Source organism: Nerophis lumbriciformis, linkage group LG13 (assembly GCF_033978685.3).
Source record: "Nerophis lumbriciformis linkage group LG13, RoL_Nlum_v2.1, whole genome shotgun sequence".
In the NCBI taxonomy this organism is placed as follows: Eukaryota; Metazoa; Chordata; class Actinopteri; order Syngnathiformes; family Syngnathidae; genus Nerophis; species Nerophis lumbriciformis.
Genome location: NC_084560.2, coordinates 18,581,984 through 18,602,998, shown reverse-complemented (window position 1 = coordinate 18,602,998; position 21,015 = coordinate 18,581,984). Strand labels below are relative to the sequence as shown.

Genomic DNA, 21,015 nt, shown 5'->3' with positions numbered 1-21,015 from the left:
TTAATTGATGTAAATTGGGCTGTCTGCACTCTCAAAGTGCATGTTGTTGCCAAATGTATTTCATATGCTGTAAACCTAGTTCATAGTTGTTAGTTTCCTTTAATGCCAAACAAACACATACCAATCGTTGGTTAGAAGGCGATCGCCGAATTCGTCCTCGCTTTCTCCCGTGTCGCTGGCTGTCGTGTCGTTTTCGTCGGTTTCGCTTGCATACGGTTCAAACCGATATGGCTCAATAGCTTCAGTTTCTTCTTCAATTTCGTTTTCGCTACCTGCCTCCACACTACAACCATCCGTTTCAATACATGCGTAATCTGTTGAATCGCTTAAGCCGCTGAAATCCGAGTCTGAATCCGAGCTAATGTCGCTATAGCTTGCTGTTCTTTCCGCCATGTTTGTTTGTGTTGGCTTCACTATGTGACGTCACAGGAAAATGGACGGGTGTATATAACGATGGTTAAAATCAGGCACTTTGACGCTTTTTTTAGGGATATTGCGTGATGGGTAAAATTTTGAAAAAAACTTCGAAAAATATAATAAGCCACTGGGAACTGATTTTTAATGGTTTTAACCATTCTGAAATTGTGATAATGTTCCCCTTTAAGGACTCATTTTCTTTTTTTCCCCCCCTCAGAGTGTGCCTTCATCAATTCAAATACATGGGAAAGAGATACATTGCAAGGTAATGTTATTTAGGCCATGAACACACACAAAAAAACATTTTTAATGTTGCTACAATTACAATTGGCCTTTATTTGTAACATTTTATTGTATTACCCATAAGTAAGATCTACCAACTGTTCCCTCCTCGTTATGTGATTGCATTAAATCCAGCGTGGAAGTGTTTCCACGGTAACCAATTACCTATGCTTAATACGTTTTGTATTTCTCATGCAGATATTTTATTAGATTGTGCTGCTAATAGTGTGTATTAATGAACATTTTTTAGATCTCAAGTAAACCATCTCAGCATTTTTATTTGTCTTAGCTATTAAAGATGTGTTGTAGTGCAGTGGTCCCCAACCTTCTTTTTTTTTGCACCACGGACCGGTTTAATGTAGGCATTGTTTTCAGGGACCGGCTTTCCACTTGTTCCAGATAAATGCAGCAAAAACAAGTGCATGAAAAATACGACTCACTGTAACGCTGAATTAGTGGGAGCCCTGGGCCTGTTTCTTTGCAATGAGATGCCCTGCCAGCACGGTGGAACAGGGGTTAATGCATGTGCCTCACAATACGAAGGTCCTGAGTAGTCCTAAGTTCAAATCCCGGGCTCGGGATCTTTCTGTGTGGAGTTTGCATGTTCTCCCCGTGACTGCGTGGGTTCCCTCCGGGTACTCCGGCTTCCTCCCACCTCCAAAGACATGCACCTGGGGATAGGTTGATTGGCAACACTAAATTGGCCCTAGTGTGTAATTGTTGTCTGTCTATCTGTGTTGGCCCTGCGATGAGGTGGTGACTTGTCCAGGGTGTACCCCGCCTTCCGCCCAAATGCAGCTGAGATAGGCTCCAGGCCCCCCCGCGACCCCAAAAGGGACAAGCGGTAGAAAATGGATGGATGGATGGCGATGCCCTGCAGGTTACCATCAACCTGCTGGGGACTGCAGATGGAAATCAGGCTTTGGCTACAATCCGTCACATTTATATTTTACATGTTCATTGATGTGCTTTGTATCATGTCACAAAGTTATCCATCCATTTTCTTCCGCTTATCCGAGGTGGGGTCGCGGGGGCAGCAGCCTAAGCAGGGAAGCCCAGACTTCCCTCTCCCCAGCCACTTTGTCCAGCTCCTCCCGGGGGATCCCGAGGCGTTCCCAGGCCAGCCAGGAGAAATAGTCTTCCCAATGTGTCCTGGGTCTTCCCCGTGGCCTCCTACCGGTCCCTAGGGAGGCGTTCGGGTGGCATCCTAACCAGACGCCCGAACCACCTCATCTGGCTCCTCTCCATGTGGAGGAGCAGCTCATTTCGTCCGCTTGTACCCGTGATCTTGTCCTTTTGGTCATAACTCAAAGCTCATGACCATAGGTGATCGACTGGTAAATTGAGAGCTTTGCCTTCCGGCTCAGCTCCTTCTTCACTACAACGGATCGATACGGCGTCCGCATTACTGAAGACGCCGCACCGATCCGCCTGTCGATCTCACGATTCACTCTTCCCTCACTTGTGAACAAGACTCCGAGGTACTTGAACTCCTCCACTTGGGGCAGGGTCTCCTCCCCAACCCAAAGTACCAATGATTGTCACACACTAGGTGTGGTGAAATTTGTCCTCTGCATTTGACTTATCCCCTTGTTCACCCCCTGGGAGGTGAGGGGAGCAGTGGGCAGCAGCGGTGGCCGCGCCCGGGAATCATTTTTGGTGATTTAACCCCCAAATCCAACCCTTGATGCAGAGTACCAAGCAGGGAGGTAATGGGTCCCATTTTTATAGTCTTTGGTATGACTCAGCCGGGGTTTGAACTCACGACCTACCCATCTCAGGGCGGACACTCTAACCACTAGGCCACTGAGTAGCTTTTTAGATGCCTATTTGATCCAATTAGGGGCTTTTGGGTGTTTGCTGTCTATCTCTCTCTAACTCCCCCACCAGTGTTTTTCTGGCACTCCACCCTTTCCCGGGCGAGAACCATGGACTCGGACTTGGAGGTGCTGATTCCCATCCCAGTCGCTTCACACTCGGCTGTATGATACCAAATATAACAAATGGCAACTTCCTATAAGGAGTTTTATCGTACATTTATAAACAAGCTTATTGGTGTGTTTAGTGGGACAGGCGAAAGTTAAGTCGGAGAAAATGCAGACCTTTATAAATTATTTTATCTTTCTCTGCGGCCTGGTAGCAAATGTGTCAAGGACCGGTACCGGTCCCCGGACCGGTGGTTGGGGACCACTGTTGTAGAGTATGTATATTCACCATCGCATTATTATTTCATTTAAATCTTGCCGTGTGTATAGTGAATGTTACTTCGCACTCTCCCAGTCCTCAACTACTCGGGGCTTTTGGGTGTTTGCTGTCTGTCTCTCTCTAACTCCCCCACCAATGTTTTTCTACTCACCTAAAACGCTGGCAAGTTTAACACTATGAATTAAAAGCCGGCTCCTGCCCTCTCCTGCTTGGGTAAGCTATGGGTGCGGACGACTGCATGATGCATGACCCCCGACTCTCTTTTTGTTGAACTCGCAGTGGCTGCTTTTTCCATAACGACATGCATGTGTCCCGTGTGACTCCGTCATTGCACGCCAAACCTGACGCCACTGTCATACAGCTGCACAATATGAATTTACTGTACATTTGTCATACCTGTCAACCCTCCGGTTTTTCTCGCCTTTCCTCCCCCGGCACCGCCGGACCGTGTTGGGAAATGACAAATTATCATACCGGAAGTTATCCTATTGTGTGGAAGTTTATTGTACCCAATTTGATGTTGTCAGGTTCAAACACTGATGACATCTATCAAACAAGACAAGAAGCAAGGAATTGAACAGAGACAGGATTCAATTTGGCTCAATTGAGGAGAAACGCGTAGACCTGTACCCTTGCACAGTGTCTCACTGCGCTCTGACGAAAGATTGTACGTCTCCTCTTTTATTTGGACTTTCCCTGATTACATGGCAACAGCTGTTTCTAAAGGGACGGGGGTCGTAAACAGCCATCGCCATTGGTTACAAAACATTTCTAAGAAAAGGTCGTAAAACAGTTCAAAGAAAAGGTGCCTGGAGGGAGGTCAGGCCATGCCTCCTCTCTGCTTTGTAGATCTCGGGTAAAGACAAAATCTTCCTGTGGATTACAACACATCAAAGAAACCGACACCTTCATGTCACTTCCCATCCTACACAGTGGAGTTTCAGAAGCCTTCTGCTTGGTAGGGTCAAAGATAGCTTTTGTCCTCTCGCAGGGCGAGCTGAACTCAATGTAACACAAAGTTTTGTGATAACTTCGATACAATTATTCTGACCGATGTTGTTCAGGACCATCTGCTACAGTAAAACATTACCACGGACCAGTTAGTGTATAGTATATATCAATCCGGCACGCCAGACGTTCTACATAATTTTTTTAGACCTTTAACATCAAAACTGTCGGCGCCATTATGATGTGCAGTGCAGTTTTTAAATGACCGTAAGTCTTGAACTATAGAAAGTATTTCAATGGTTGAAATCTGCGCTTTTGAGCATTAGACGAGTTATTACGATAATCTAGGTCACAGCAGCTCAGACCAGGAACAAAGCAGAGTGGGCGGGGTTTGTTTTCAGAGCAGCCAGCCCCAAACACATGTGTCAGGAACAGATACGGAAGCAGATTTTTACAACAAATTTCTGCATAAAAGTGATAATATATCATATTGTAGTTTTTTTTGTTTTTTTTACACTTTGCATTCATATTTTGCTCTTTTTTTTTTATTTTTGTTGTGTTTTGCTTAATTGTAAAAGATACACAACTATGGAGGAGCTGGTTTGAGAAGTAAAAGCTTGAAAACAAGCCCCGCCCACTCTGCTTTGTTCCTGGTCTGAGCCGCTGTGATGTAGATTACCGTAATAACTCCTATAACACTCAAAAGCGCAGATTTCGACCATTGAAATACTTTCTATAGTTCAAGTCATTTAAACACAGCACTGATGGCAAATACACTTTTGATGTTAAAGGTCCAAAAAAAATTATGTAGAACGTCCGGCGGACCGGATTGACAATCTTAATGGGCCATATTTTGCCCAGGTCTGGCCTATAGGCTATTAGGACCTATAGATTACTATGAATTGATTAACGTGGACCCCGACTTAAACAAGTTGAAAAACTTATTGGGGTGTTACCATTTAGTGGTCAATTGTACGGAATATGTACTGTACTGTGCTAATCTACTAATAAAAGTTTCAATCAATCAATCAAAGCAGCTACTGTGCACAATAGCTAAGCACACAAGCTCGACATACATAATAAATGTCCTCAATTGAACAATAATGCACTCTAAAACACAATGTTGTCAATATCAAGGAGTATCAAATAATTATAGTTTCATATTACTTCCACATACAAATACTCCAAGGCTAGAGCGTATACACTAACAAGCGTGAACAAAGTAACAAACGTGTCCACATCATTCAACTTCCTGTGTCGTGATCTGAATTTGATGAATTATTTGGATCCTTAGGTCTCACCAAAACAGAATCAACACAGAGTACATTTGTCATAATGTACTTACTATTTGAGTCATTTCACTTGATGAAATCTTTTCTAACATTCCACACTTCAAAATGATAAAAGTATGTAATTTTTTTTTACCAAAAGGTTATTGTTTTTCCACACCTACGTTCTTCTCTAACTTCACTTGATCCAACAAATATAATCTTAAAGAAAAATGTAATTTAAAACATTTGTACGCACGTACAACACTTAAGACCTTCAGTATATCAGTATGTGGAATTAAATGATGGAATGGATTAAGCAAAGCAATCAAACAAAGTACTAATATGATCCACTTCAAGAAACTCTTCAAACTTAAAGTGTTTACCAAAGTACAAAGAAGAAGAACCATGATAAACATTCTGAATTTATTTCATCCATTCATTAATTTTACTTACTTCACCGAGTATTATTTATCTATTTTTATTGTGATTACTTATGGAGTACATTGAGAATAAATTGAGAACAGGAAGTGAACAAAAGTTTTAGCAACTGTTATGTAAAAGAAAAGGGGTAGGATTAAATAAGCTCTGCTTCTTCCTACTACTTTTCCAACATGTTGAATAGACAAACTGGAAATTGTGATGTATCATATTGTATGCATGCATGTTCCAAATAAACTCAAACTCAACTCAACTCAACATTTTCTAAGATTCCACTCTCCAAAATAATAAAAGTATGTATTTTTATTAATATCGGATGAGTACTGCTATTAGCTAAAACTCATGCCTCTAAAATCGGTATGGCAGTTTCACCTTTTTAAATCAGCAGCACTTTGGGGGGAAAAAAAAGCTTCCACTGGCAAAAGAGCGCCCTCACTTGGCTGAAAGACGTATGATGCACAACATCAGGCGCAGTGCAGAAAGTATTCTGTTTGTCTTTGGTCATAGCCATGTGTTGAAGGAGGGCTCAACTTATTCTCCATTGTGGAATTGTTGATAGTAAAAAGAGTGAAATTATCATACAATTAAAATAATTAAAGTTAAAAAGTTAAAGTACCAATGATTGTCACACACACACACTAGGTGTGGCAACATTAATCTCTGCATTTGACCCATCACCCTTGATCACCCCCTGGGAGGTGAGGGGAGCAGTGAGCAGTGGTGGCCATGCCCGGGAATCATTTTTGGTGATTTAACCCCCAATTCCAACCCTTGATGCTGAGTGCCAAGCAGGGAGATAATGGCTCCCACTTTTATAGTCTTTGGTATGACTTGGCCGGGGTTTGAACTCACAACCTACCGATCTCAGGGCGGACACATAATTGTCATACATCTGGCAACTCTCCTGCAGGAGCAGCTGAACTTGTGGGTTCGGGAAACATCAACGAAACACATCCTGTAGCTCAGGGGTGTCAAAGTGAAGGCCGGTGGGCCAGATTCAGCCCGTGAATGAATGATCTATGGTCCCCGGGATGATATTTGATTAGTATTAGAAGCGGCTCGCAGGCCACAGCCGCCTGCTGCTGTTTTGCACGCACCAATACTCATTCAGTAGGAATTTTCCAAATGGGGTCCCACAGTACATTTTTGGGGTCCCCCTTTTTTGTAAGCATTTTGAAAACAAATTATAAATGTATGCATTATCTTGTTATCTCACATTCTATGTTGTGTTTTGGAAAAAGGTTGTCATAAATGTTACCATATTCATTAACAAAAATAATACAAAGGAAAACACATTGTTATGCATATGTAAATGTATTCAGTTATAAACATTCATTCACTTTCTTCTTTCCTTCATGGATCTAAACTTTACTGCTGCCGGTATTTGTTTTCTATATTTTAATTCTAATATTTTCAGAATGTGTTTGTTCTATTTTTGGCCAAAGTAAAACAAAGAAAACAATCTGAAGTTGTCTTTATTTTTGTAGTTTTAATGCCATGATTTTAATACTCCGGCCCCTCTTGTGTTCAGATTTTCCTCCATGCGGCCCCTGAGCTAAAATGAGTTTGACACCCCTGTCCTAGCTGGTAACGTCTGGCCTCCAAAATAAAAGCATGCCAGTAAACTAAGATGGCTCCATTAATTGATTAACGTGGACCCCGACTTAAACAAGTTGAAAAACTTATTCGGGTGTTACCATTTAGTGGTCAATTGTAAGGAATATGTACTGTAATGTGCAATCTACTATTAAAAGTTTCAATCAATCTATCAAAAACTCCACCACAGTAGGTAATCAGCCCTGCAAATACCAAATTTCCCTCATTATAAGAAAATACCTCTTATTTTGAAGTGTAAATGTTGACAGGTATGATATTGAACTTGAACATTAATCTCATGGCAATATTTTTGTAGGGATACATGTTACTTAGCCCCCTTTGACCTTCAAATTTATGCTTCCAACTTTTTGGGAACCATTGGATCCTTTCCTTGACTCACATATGAACTTGAAGTGCCATCCCATTCCTAACCCATAGGGTTCAATATGACTTTTTGCAGCTATTACAGCTTCAACTCTTCTGGGAAGGCTGTCCACAAGGTTGCGGAGTGTGTTTGTAGGAATTTTCCACCATTCTTCCAAAAGAGCATTGGTGAGATGTTGATGGAGAAGACCTGGCTCTCAGTCTCCGTTCTAATTCATCCCAAAGGTGTTCTATCGGGTTCAGGTCAGGACTCTGTGCAGGCCAGTCAAGTTCATCCACACCAGACTTTGTCATCCATGTCTTTATGGACTTTGCTTTGTGCACTGGTGCACAGTCATGTTGGAAGAGGAAGGGGCCCGCTCCAAACTGTTCCCACAAGGTTGGGAGCATGGAATTGTCCAAAATATTTTGGTATCCTGGAGCATTTAAAATTTCCTTTCACTGGAACTAAGGGGCCAAGCCTATCCAGCCATCCATTTTCTACCGCTTGTCCCTTTTGGGGTCGCGGGGGGGTGCTGGAGCTTATCTCAGCTGCATTCGGGCGGAAGGCGGTGTACACCCTGGACAAGTCGCCACCTCATCACAATGCCAACACAGATAGACAGACAACATTCACACTCACATTCACACACTAGGGCCATTTTAGTGTTGCCAATCAACCTATCCCCAGGTGCATGTCTTTGGAGGTGGGAGGAAGCCGGAGTACCCGGAGGGAACCCACGCAGTCATGGGGAGAACATGCAAACTCCACACAGAAAGATCCCGAGCCCGGGGTTGAACCCAGGACTACTCAGGACCTTCGTATTGTGAGGCACATGCACTAACCCCTTTACCACCGTGCTGCCGCCAAGCCCAACTCCTGAAAAACAACCCCACACCATAATTCCTCCTCCACCAAATTTCACACTGAGCTCCTGAGAGCGGCCCATTCTTTCCACAAATGTTTGTAGAAACAGTCTCCATGCCTAAGTGCTTGATTTCATGCACCTGTGGCCGGGCCAAGTGATTAGGACAGTGTTTTTCAACCACTGTGCCGCGGCGTGTCGTGGAATACATTCTGGTGTGCCGTGGGAGATGATCTAATTTCACCTATTTGGGTTAAAAATATTTTTTGCAAGCCAGTAATTATAGTCTGCAAATGATGTGTTGTTGAGTAGTCTGTACTGTCTAGAGCTCAGCAGAGTAACCGTGTAATACTCTTCCATATCAGTAGGTGGCAGCAGGTAGCTAATTGCTTTGTAGATGTCGGAAACAGCGGGAGGCAGTGTGCAGGTAAAAAGGTGTCTAATGCTTGAACCAAAAATCAACAAAAGGCGAGTGCCCCTAAGAAAAGGCATTGAAGCTTAGGGAAGGCTATGCAGAACGAAACTAAAACTGAACTGGCTACAAAGTAAACAAAAACAGAATGCTGGACGACAGCAAAGACTTACTGTGGAGCAAAGACGGCGTCCACAACGTACATCCGCACATGACATGACAGTCAACAATGTACCCACAAAAAAGGATAAAAACAACTGAAATATTCTTGATTGCTAAAACAAAGTAGATGCAGGAAACATCGCTCAAAGGAAGACATGAAACTGCTACAGGAAAATACCAAAAAAAGAGAAAAAGCCACCAAAATAGGAGCGCAAGACAAGAACTAAAACACTACACACAGGAAAACAGCAAAAAATGGCATGATGTGACAGTACACCTATTTTGAGACAAGAGCTATATTGATGCATGCTTGGTTATGGTTCAAAGTCATATCCAACAATTGCGACGACAACTTTTTACTGTCAACTGAGTTCATTTTTTAATGATTTCTGCTGGTGGTGTGGCTCCGGATATTTTCAACGCAAAAAATGTGCCTTGGCTCAAAAAAGGTTGAACAACACTGGATTAGGACACCTGATTCTCATCATTTGGATGGGTGGCCAAATACTTTTGGCAATATAGTGTATTTATTCAGTGATTCCAATATTGCCATGATGTTCATGTCCATTACCTTCTGACTGACTCTTATACAGTCACTACACCACGCTGTGATTCTGAGGTTATTTCTGCCATGACTTAAAATCCCGCTTTGGCTTCCCGAACTTCCGGATTGGTGTTCAAAAATGTAACCAAGTGTGCAAGAGTCATCCTAACCTGCTTGTCAGCCACTCATCCATGTCTGTCCGGTCTCCTCATCAGGAACCAGGACGGGGCAGGACACGTAGCGCATGAGCGGAAGTCTCAGACTCTGCCCGTGTCCCGTAACAGGGCGGGGATGATGCATGCCCGCTTACAGCAGCTCAGCAGCCTGGATAACGCATACACTTTTAACCACAGTAAGTGCTCCCTAATCACTATTTGTCATCCAAAACACTGAAATAAAACGCCTGCCTGCTCATGCTTTCAACAACATCATCATCATCATCACCCGGAACGCTATCTTCCAAAAAAATGACTTCTTTTAGTTATTTCTTACATTGTGACACGTCTCTTACTGAAGTTTCTTTGTGCTTTCAGTGTAAAAAAGATTTCAAGTATTCTTGGAATATCTGTAGAACATGGTAAGAATTAGAGATGTCCGATAATGGCTTTTTTGCCGATATTCTCCAACTCTTAATTACCGATTCCGATATCAACCGATACGATATATACAGTCCTGGAATTAGCACATTATTATGCCTAATTTTGTTGTGATGCCCCGCTGGATGCATTAAACAATGTAACAAGGTTTTCCAATATAAATCAACTCAAGTTATGGAAAAAAATGCCATATTTATTATTGAAGTCACAAAGTGCATTATGTTTTTTAACATGCCTCAAAACAGCAGCTTGGATTTTGGGACATGCTCTCCCTGAGAGAGCATGAGTAGGTTGAGGTGGGCGGGGTTGGGGCTGAGGTGGGAGGGGGCGGAGGGTGTATATTGTAGCGTCCCGGAAGAGTTAGTGCTGCAAGGGGTTCTGGGTATGTGTTCTGTTGTGTTTATGTTGTGTTACGGTGTGGATGATCTCCCGAAATGTGTTTGTCATTCTTGTTTGGTGTGGGTTCACAGTGTGGCGCATATTTGTAACAGTGTTAAAGTTGTTTATACGGCCACCCTCAGTGTGACCTGTATGGCTTTTGACCAAGTTTGACTTGCATTCACTTGTGTGTGTGAAAAGTCGTAGATATCATGTGATTGGGCCGGCATGCAAAGGCAGTGCCTTTAAAGGCCTACTGAAATGCGATTTTCTTATTTAAACGGGGATTGCAGGTCCATTCTATGTGTCATACTTGATCATTTCGCGTTATTGCCATATTTTTGCTGAAAGGATTTAGTAGAGAACATCGACGATAAAGTTCGCAACTTTTGGTCGCTGATAAAAAAGACTTGCCTGTACCGGAAGTAGCAGACGAGTAGCGTGACGTCACAGGTTGTGGAGCTCCTCACATCTGCACATTGTTTACAATCATGGCCACCAGCAGCGAGAGCGATTCGGACCGAGAAAGCGACGATTTCCCCATTGATTTGAGCGAGGATGAAAGATTTGTGGATGAGGAAAGTGAGAGTGAAGGACTAGAGGGCAGTGGGAGCGATTCAGATAGGGAAGATGCTGTGAGAGGCGGGTGGGACCTGATAGTCAGCTGGGAATGACTAAAACAGTAAATAAACACAAGACATATATATACTCTATTAGCCACAACACAACCAGGCTTATATTTAATATGCCACAAATTAATCCCGCATAACAAACACCTCCCCCCTCCCGTCCATATAACCCGCCAATACAACTCAAACACCTGCACAACACACTCAATCCCACAGCCCAAAGTACCGTTCACCTCCCCAAAGTTCATACAGCACATATATTTCCCCAAAGTTACGTACGTGACATGCACATAGCGGCACGCACGTACGGGCAAGCGCTCAAATGTTTGGAAGCTGCAGCTGCATGCGTACTCACAGTACCACGTCTGCGCATCCAACTCAAAGTCCTCCTGGTAAGAGTCTCTGTTGTCCCAGTTCTCCACAGGCCAATGGTAAAGCTTGACCGTCATCTTCCGGGAATGTACACAGTGAAACACCGGCTGTGTTTGTGTTGCTGCTGCAAACGGCCGCAATACACCGCTTCCCACCTACAGCTTTCTTCTTTGCTGTCTCCATTGTTCATTGAACAAATTGCAAAAGATTCACCAACACAGATGTCCAGAATACTGTGGAATTTTGCGATGAAAACAGACGACTTAATAGCTGGCCACCATGCTGTCCCAAAATGTCCTCCACAATCCGTGACGTCACGCGCTGACGTCATCATACCGAGACGTTTTCAGCAGGATATTTCGCGCAAAATTTAAAATTGCACTTTAGTAAGCTAACCCGGCCGTATTGGCATGTGTTGCAATGTTAAGATTTCATCATTGATATATAAACTATCAGACTGCGTGGTCGGTAGTAGTGGGTTTCAGTAGGCCTTTAAGGTTTATTGGCGCTCTGTACTTCTCCCTACGTCCGTGTACCACTTTGTACAGCGGCGATTTAAAAAGTCATTTATTTTACTTTTTGAAACCGATACCGATAATTTCCGATATTACATTTTAAATAATTTATCGGCCGATAATATCGGCAGTCCGATATTATCGGACATCTCTAGTAAGAATGTATCAAGATGGCAAGCTGATAGCAAACTCTGATCCCTGGGTTGAATTAGCCCGATTAACTTTAACATCACTTTGATTTTCTCATGACAAGCTTGCCAGATGTGTATGTGCTTATTCCAGTTCGCACCCTTTTGTCCAAAAAGTAGCCTGTCAATTAACAGCAAAAAGTCAAATAACACATTCATGACAGGGAGTGCAGCTTTTTTTTCCCATTGTGTCACCTTTTATTGTGTCTAAAATGGTATGTGAACATACTACAGCCGTCTGCTCTTCTTAGCTTACAGTCACTCGGATGCAGATGTGTTGAACCACTCGGTGCTGGAGGCCAACATCGCCACTGAGGTGTGCCTGACCGTCCTGGACACCCTCAGTGTCTTTATCATGAGTTTCAAGGTAAGATAAGATGTACACTGCAAAGTGTCAGTGTTCAAAAACAAGACAAAAAAAAAAAAAAGTATTTTATTTGAACTAAGCAAAATTATCTGCCAATAGAACAAGAAAATTTGGCTTGTCAAGACTTTCCAAAACAAGTAAAATTAGCTAACCTCACTGAACCCCAAAATTCCTTAAAATAAGTATTTTCTCACTAATAACAAGTGCACTTTTCTTGATAGTTAAAGTTAAAGTACCAATGATTGTCACACACACACACTAGGTGTGGTGAAATTTGTCCTCTGCATTTGACCCATCCCCTTGTTCACCCCCTGGGAGGTGAGGGGAGCAGTGAGCAGCAGCAGTGGCCGCTCCCGGTAATCATTTTTGGTGATTTAACCCCCAATTCCAACCCTTGATGCTGAGTGCCAAGCAGGGAGGTAATGGCTCCCATTTTTATAGTCTTTGGTATGACTCGGCCGGGGCTTTAAACTCACGACCTACCGATCTCAGGGCAGACACTCTAACCACTCAACCACTGAGTAAAAAACAAATATGAGACCTTTTTTCTCAATATGTTGAAAAATGTTCTTAAATTAAGTAAATGCTAGTGCCATTATCTTGACATAATGATATGCGCTCGGCATCACATTTCTTGCATTTTCCCATCGACAACATGACATCATCGCGTCAAGTGCGTGCTCCTTCAGTCAATTAGAGCGCAAGGAATATATATATATATATATATATATATATATATATATATATATATATATATATATATATATATATATATATATATATATTTACAGCTCGGCCCCCAACCATTTTTTTTTAATTGTAATTTTGAAGAATTTATCTGAATGTGCATGAACTATTTCTGTTCAAAATAGTTAGAAATGTCACATGTTAAATGTTTAAATATTAACTGTCAGTTTGCTGTACTGTGCCAACTGTACTACTATAAGAGTACGTATTTTCTATTGTTTAATTGAAAATATAACAGCAAAGTCCATTTGGCTGTCACCTGTTTTAATTATGAGACACAATTGTGACAAAGTCATGATTTTTATTTCATGCTTGAAATAAGAAATGATTACTTTAAAAAAGTAGTTTTATACTTGAGTGTTGATGACACAGCTTTGCAACATTTGATATTCTAGTTTCAAGCATGTTTTACTCAATATAGGTCATAAAATCTCAACAACAATCTGTAATATCTTACTGAGATAATTTAAAACAAGTAAAATACTCTAACATAAAATCTGCTTAGTGAGAAGAATTATCTTATCAGAGAGAAAATAAGCAAATATCACCCTTATTTGAGATATTTCATCTTACTTAGATTTCAGTTTTTGCAGTGTACAAATGTGGCGCTTCCTATCAGTTGTGCACTGAGGGCCTGATCTACTAAGATCCAAATCACGGGCTGTACTCCGTGTGCAAACTATAAAATTGTGTGTGCTATTAGTGTGCATGTTGCGTGTGATCTACTAAGACTGCATGTACCGTGTTTTTCGGACTATAAGGCGCACTTAAAAAATAATTTCATTTTCTCACAACTCGACAGCGCGCCTTATAACCTAATGTACGGAATAATTCTGGTTGTGCTTACCGAACCTCGAAGCAATTTTTTTTGGCACATGGTGTAATGATAAGTGTGACCAGTAGATGGCAGTCACACATAAGAGATGTGTGTGGACCGCAATATGGCGCCAGTAAACCACACCAAAACTTTAAATGTTCCATTGAAAATATACTGTAGAAAATTACACACAGCGCTCAAAAATCTGTTAAAATGTTTTAGTACGACTTTGAAGCCGCACCGCTTGATGGATTGTCGGCGCATTATGGCTACCGTAGTCAGTCATACGAGGATTATTGTGGTGTGTGTGTATAAGGACCGCAAAATGGTACCTATTAGCAGACATATTATTTGGCGTTTTGGTTTGCAATGTTATGCAAAACCAATGTTTCTTACCTTCTGGTACCTGCTGATCTGTATTTGGGATCTGCATAAGTCCTGAAAATTTGCTCGCGTCCGCCAGTGTAGTAGATAAGCTTCTTTTTTTCTCTATCTTCTTGTTATGGGACATTCATCCTCCGCTGTTGCCATTTCTAATATAAAGTAGTGTAAAGTTCTTACTTATATCTGTCAGTAAACTCACCATGAAAGCGCTAAAACATACCGGTGTAGTGAGTTTACATTATTCACCCAAGGAACTTTAGTTATTAGAGTTCTAGTAGGACGGTTTTTCACGGGAAATTATTTCTGGCGTTGTTGTTGCACTAGTGAGCCACGGATGAGGAGATGCTGCTCCATTATTGATTGAAGTAAAGTCTGAATGTTATTAAAACAGTTAGCTCCATCTTTTGACACTTCTTCCACTCCCGTCCTTGCACGCTACACCGCTACAACAAAGATGACGGGGAGAAGACGCTGTCGAAGGTGAGCCACGTAAATAAGACCGCCCACAAAACAGCGCATCCTGAAGCGACTGTCAGAAAGCGGCTTGAAGATGATCTGTAAAACATCATCTATGCAACATTTTGTCCAAAGAACCACCATTACATGTTATGTAGACCACAAGGAAGTCTTTTACATTTAGAAAAAAAATTATAATATGAGTCCTTTTAATCCGGTGCGCCTTTTGTATGAAAATAGACATGAATAAACCTGTTCTTATGGTCCGGAAAATACGGTACAATTATTAACTCGTGCAGACCGCCCTATTTAATTGAGGTTTTTGTGTGTACTACGCAGCTTTCACCATGGAGACGCTCACTTACAGCACATTCATGTAATCATGCAGGTCCTACCTGTGACATTTTTATATGTTTCAAAACATGCAGCAGACCATTATGTCCCACTTTTTATGAGCATTTTAGAAGCAGTCCTGCTGAGCATCTACAACGGTACACACTTTTTCAGCGCGCTAAAGCTACGCCCCCATGAGAGACTCTGGCAATAACTGCGAGCGTGCGCTGGAATTTTCCAGACACAAGAAAATGCACATTACAAAAGGTTTTTTTCATATATATGAGAATTGTAATTTAAAAAAACTCATCAATTTAGTATGTTTCAATCAGCCCCTTAAGTCATCCAGCAGCTATAAAATTATAAAATGATATTGCTGAATTTTTTTACAGTCTATATATCTTGACAAGCTTACATAAAATGGAGCAGACAGTTTGCACGCACATTTCACATGTACTAAATACAGATGCAAAACGGCGCCCGCAGAACAGTTTTAGTCTTGATAAATCACACAGAGTGTGGTAAATGATTATATTTGCATTCTCTCCTCCCAGTATTCTGGGCATTCTGAAGATCAGCACATGTTCTGCATATTTCTGAAGACGGACCGTTAAATGGGTTGCGCTTCTTTTTTTTTTTTTTCACACTGAAGGGACGCAATCCTCCGCACAAGCGTAGTAGACCAGCTTTGTGTTTGCTATCAAGTCTGCAAGCAAAACTTTAGTAGATCAGGCCCAAAATGCTTTGGAAAATACATGTAATACTGACATCCACAAAGTTGTATAATCACTAGACAAATGAGGAAATTAGTTGCAAAGTCCTCTTCTACCAAACTTTGTGGTGATTTGGCAAACACCCTTCAGTTACGATGTGTGGAATACAGAGGCCACTAAGCTGTGTGGGAAATGTCAAGTCAAACTGGCATGAAGGGTCAAGCCTGTGGATATACTTCAAAACAGCGCCAACATGTGGTGTGAGAAAAATATTAGCAAACACAGGAGGGGTGCATGTTTTGAATATTTGTACCCTTAAGTGTGCAAAGAGTGTGAGAATTTGAACAAATGAACACATAATGAATACATAAAGTAGTCATGGAAGTGGTACACATCTTTAATTTCATTTATTTATATTTTTTAAATTATCGAAATATGTATCGTCTATTGCAGTGTTTTTCAACCACTAGTGTGCCGCGGGAGATTATGTATTTTCACCTATTTGGGTTAAAAATATTTTTTACAAACCAGTACCGTATTTTCCGCACTATAAGGCGCACCGGATTATTAGCCGCACCTTCTATGAATTACATATTTCATAATTTTGTCCACCAATAAGCCGCCCCGGACTAAAAGCCGCGCCTACGCTGCGCTAAAGTGAATGTCAAAAAAACGCTGCGCTAAAGTGAATGTCAAAAAAACAGTCAGATAGTTCAGTCAAACTTTAATAATATATTGAAAACCAGCGTTCTAACAACTCTGTCCCAAAATGTACGCAAATGTGCAATCACAAACATAGTAAAATTCAAAATGGTGTAGAGCAATAAATAGCAACATAATGTTGCTCGAACGTTAATGTCACAACACACAAAATAAACATAGCGCTCACCTTCTGAAGTTATTCTTCATTCGTAAATCCTTCGAATTCTTCGTCTTCGGTGTCCGAATTGAAAAGTTGCGCAAGCGTGGGATCCAAAAATGGCCGGCTCCGCCTCGTCGAAGTCATCGGATTCAGTGTCGCTGTTGTTGTGCAGCAGTTCTGTGAATCCTGCCTTCCGGAAAGCTCGGACCACAGTTGTGACCGAAACTATCTGCCCAGGCATTTACGATCCACTGGCAGATGTTGGCGTATGTCGACCGGCGCTATCTGCCCGTCTTAGTGAAGGTGTGTTCGCCTTCGGAGCTGTGTGAAAAAAGCCACCCGGCCTCTTCGCGTAAACTTCCCTTAACCACTCGCTCATCTTTTCTTCATCCATCCATCCCTTCGAGTTAGCTTTTATGATGACGCCGGCTGGAAAGGTCTCTTTTGGCAAGGTCTTCCTTTTGAATATCACCCTGGGTGGAAGTTAGCATGGCAAGCTAGAACCACAGTGAAGGATGACTTCTCATTCTCTGTGGTGCGAATATTCACCGTACGTGCTCCCGTTCCACAGTGCAGTTCACAGGAATATCAGTTGCTGTGAAATACGGTAGTAATCCGTGTGCGGATGGAGAGATTGCGTCTTTTTATGAACCGGATCCTTGTCCTTTGTAGGAGCCATTTTGTGGTCTTTACAGATGTAAACAGGAAATGAAACGTACGGTGATATCCGCGCGTTTTTTCTTCTTCTTCCGGGGGCGGGTGAAGCGCTTCCTGTTCTATGGGGGCGGGTGCTTTCCTTGGCGGTTGCTTGCGTAGAAGAAGAAGCGCTTCCTGTTCTACCGGGAAAAAAGATGGCGGCTGTTTACCGAAGTTGCGAGACCGAAACTTTATGAAAATGAATCGTAATAAAGCGCACCGGGTTATTAGGCGCACTGTCAGCTTTTGAGAAAAATTGTGGTTTTTAGGTGCGCCTTATAGTGCGGAAAATACGGTAATTATAGTCTGCAAATGATGTGTTGTTGTTGAGTGTCGGTGTTGTCTAGAGCTCGGGAGAGTAACCGTGTAATACTCTTCTATATCAGTAGGTGGCAGCCGGTAGCTACCGTATTTTTCGGAGTATAAGTCGCACCTGCCGAAAATGCATAATAAAAAAGGAAAAAAACATACATAAGTCGCACTGGAGCCTGGCCAAACTATGAAAAAAACTGCCACTTATAGTCCGAAAAATACGGTAATTGCGTTGTAGATGTCGTAAACAGCGGGAGGCAGTGTGCAGGTAAAAAGGTGTCTAATGCTTAAACCAAAAATAAACAAAAGGTGAGTGCCCCTAAGAAAAGGCATTGAAGCTTAGGGAAGGCTATGCAGAACGAAACTAAAACTGAACTGGCTACAAAGTAAATAAAAACAGAATGCTGGACGACAGCAAAGACTTACTGTGGAGCAAAGACTGCGTCCACAAAGTACATCCGCACATGACATGACAATCAACAATGTCCCCACAAAGAAGGATAAACACAACTGAAATATTCTTGATTGCTAAAACAAAGTAGATGCTCAAAGGAAGACATGAAACTGCAACAGGAAAATACCAAAAAAAGAGAAAAAGCCACCAAAATAGGAACGCAAGACAAGAACTAAAACACTACACACAGGAAAACAGCAAACAAGTCCAAATACGTCAGGGTGTGATGTGACAGGTGGTGACGGTACACCTACTTTGAGACAAGAGCTATAGTGAGGCATGCTTGGTTATGGTTTGAAGTCATATCCAACAATTGCGACTTTTACTGTCAACTGAGTTTCGTTTTTTAATGATTTCTGCTGGTGGTGTGCCTCCGGATTTTTTTCAACACAAAAAATGTGCCTTGTCTCAAAAAAGGTTGAAAAACACTGATTTATTGTTTGTTTTGGTGTGGTCTTTTACAAGCCTTTACATTACCAACATTTCAATGCGTACTGCTGGATGTGTGTTGTTAAACATTTTAAATCTAAAAAAAAAAAAGAATATATACATTTTTAATGTCTATATCCAAAAGCACTCATGATGGTTTGGGCACTATACAGTAATCCCTCGTTAATCGCTGTTAATTGTTAGTTTCCATGAAGTAGGAAATATTTATTATAAATCGAATATTTTCGTAGCTCTAGCATAAAAAATTCTGTTTGCGACCTAAATACAGTTTCTGTCATTATGAGAGCCCTCTAGACATGAAGTAACACCAACATAGTCACCTTTACACTCGTTCGACCACCGCTGCTGCTCACTGCTCCCCTCACCTCCCAGGGGGGGAACAAGGGGATAGGTCAAATGCCGAGAATAATTTCAGCACACCTAGTATTTTATTGACAAATACATTGGTCTTACATTCAATATTGCACAAATTAAAATTAAAACCTGCTCAGTGGCCTAGTGGTTAGAGTGTCCGCCCTGAGATGGGTAGGTCGTGAGTTCAAACCAAAGACTATAAAAATGGGACCCATTACCTCCCTGCTTGACACTCAGCATCAAGGGTTGGAATTGGGGGTTAAATCACCAAAATGATTCCCGAGCGCGGCCACCGCTGCTGCTCACTGCTCCCCTCACCTCCCAGAGGGTGGAACAAGGAGATGGGTCAAATGCAGAGAGTAATTTCACCACACCTAGTGTGTGTGTGACAATCATTGGTACTTTAACTTGAATCCATCCATCCATCCATTTTCTACCGCTTGTCCCTTTCGGGGTCGCTGCAGCCTATCATTAATCCAATATAGTAATTCTGCCTAATGCTGATCCAACAGCGGCCACAATCATGAAAGGCACTCTGACTGATTTGGTGTCATTTAGTGGCCGATATTACTGTAGTGTTGATATTTTCAGTTCATTCAGCCATTTCTATGCTTAACAAATGATAGATATCGGCCAAAAACGTGTAGAATGTTCTTCTGTGGCGAGGGATGACTGTATTACATGTAGGAGTATTTTCCAGTAACAAGAGTATCACTTATGTCAGGACTATTAATGAAAGAAGTTCTATCATCCGTCTGTGCTCTTGATCCTAGACCCAACTGTGCACCGAACATGGCCACAGTCCACTGATGAAGAAGGTTTTTGAAGTCCACCTATGTTTTCTGCGCATAAATCAGTCCGAAACCGCCCTCAAGCAGGTCTTCACTTCGCTGCGGACGTTCATCTACAAGGTGTGTGTGTGTGTGTGTGTGTGTGTGTGTGTGTGTGTGTGTGTGTGTGTGTGTGTGTGTGTGTGTGTGTGTTCTTGTATTTCTACCCTTCTTGAGACATCAACAAGGAAAAGTAGCTTCCATATGAGGAGGTGTGAACAAGTTAGGACATAAATCATGGTCCCAATACGGAAAAACCCATCCATCCATCCATCCATTTTCTACCGCTTGTCCCTTTCGGGGTCGCGGGGGGGGGGTGCTGGAGCCTATCTCAGCTGCATTCGGGCGGTAGGCAGGGTACACCCTGGACGGAAAACCATCACATCTAATAGAGAGCCAATTACTAGAGTCCGTGAACATTGCTCCAAAGTCAGGGTTTTTTGTTGATTTAATGTGCATACAAAAGTAAACATTGACAGGTGCAAAGGCAGCAATATATGATAAAACAAGACGGCAGCTAAAGGAGGACTTCCCTATTCATCCCCCGAAAAAATCTGCCAGGTGAACAGCTGGTTTTAAGACTTCCGGTGCTGACGTAAGACAACCCGCGTCCCATATGTGACCATAGGATGAACAAATACACTACGCTACTAAGACTATAGTGGCCAGTAACAGTTAACTTCTACAGCTGTGTTGCCCAAAGTGAGGCACAGGGGCCATCTGTGGTCCGGGACTCGTTTGTCATCAACCTTAAGCACATTACAAAACACTAAAAATAGAGATCTCATTTGCACCCCTGGTGGGGAAATCTATCAAAATGAGGGTGGTCCCAAAAAAGGAGGGATTTTTCTAATTGTCTGTGTGTCGGTTTTAAAAGTGCTCCCCCTCTGGTCAACATATGAAATAACAAGTGTCTGTAAAAGTTTGAAGTGCTCCCCCTCTGGCCAACATATGAAATAACAAGTGTGTGTAAGAAATTTGAATGCTCCCCCTTGTGGCCAAAATTAATAAAAAATCTATATATTAAAATGTATATAGAGACATACTGTAATAACTTG

The 21,015-nt window shown here is 42.0% G+C and overlaps 1 protein-coding gene across 3 annotated transcripts in view; it reads left to right on the top strand.

Moving 5' to 3' along the window:
• LOC133613779 (dedicator of cytokinesis protein 9) overlaps positions 1-21,015 on the top strand; it is a 307,269-nt gene that overhangs the window by 237,625 nt on the left and 48,629 nt on the right. For 2 of the 3 annotated variants that reach the window (XM_061971559.2, XM_061971558.2), the window contains exons 37-40: positions 635-682; positions 9,720-9,856; positions 12,434-12,549; positions 19,901-20,038. In XM_061971559.2, coding sequence (XP_061827543.1) covers positions 635-682; positions 9,720-9,856; positions 12,434-12,549; positions 19,901-20,038 — 439 coding nt within the window. The remainder of the gene's footprint in view (positions 1-634; positions 683-9,719; positions 9,857-12,433; positions 12,550-19,900; positions 20,039-21,015) is intronic. The other variant, XM_061971560.2, reaches the window with a different exon arrangement.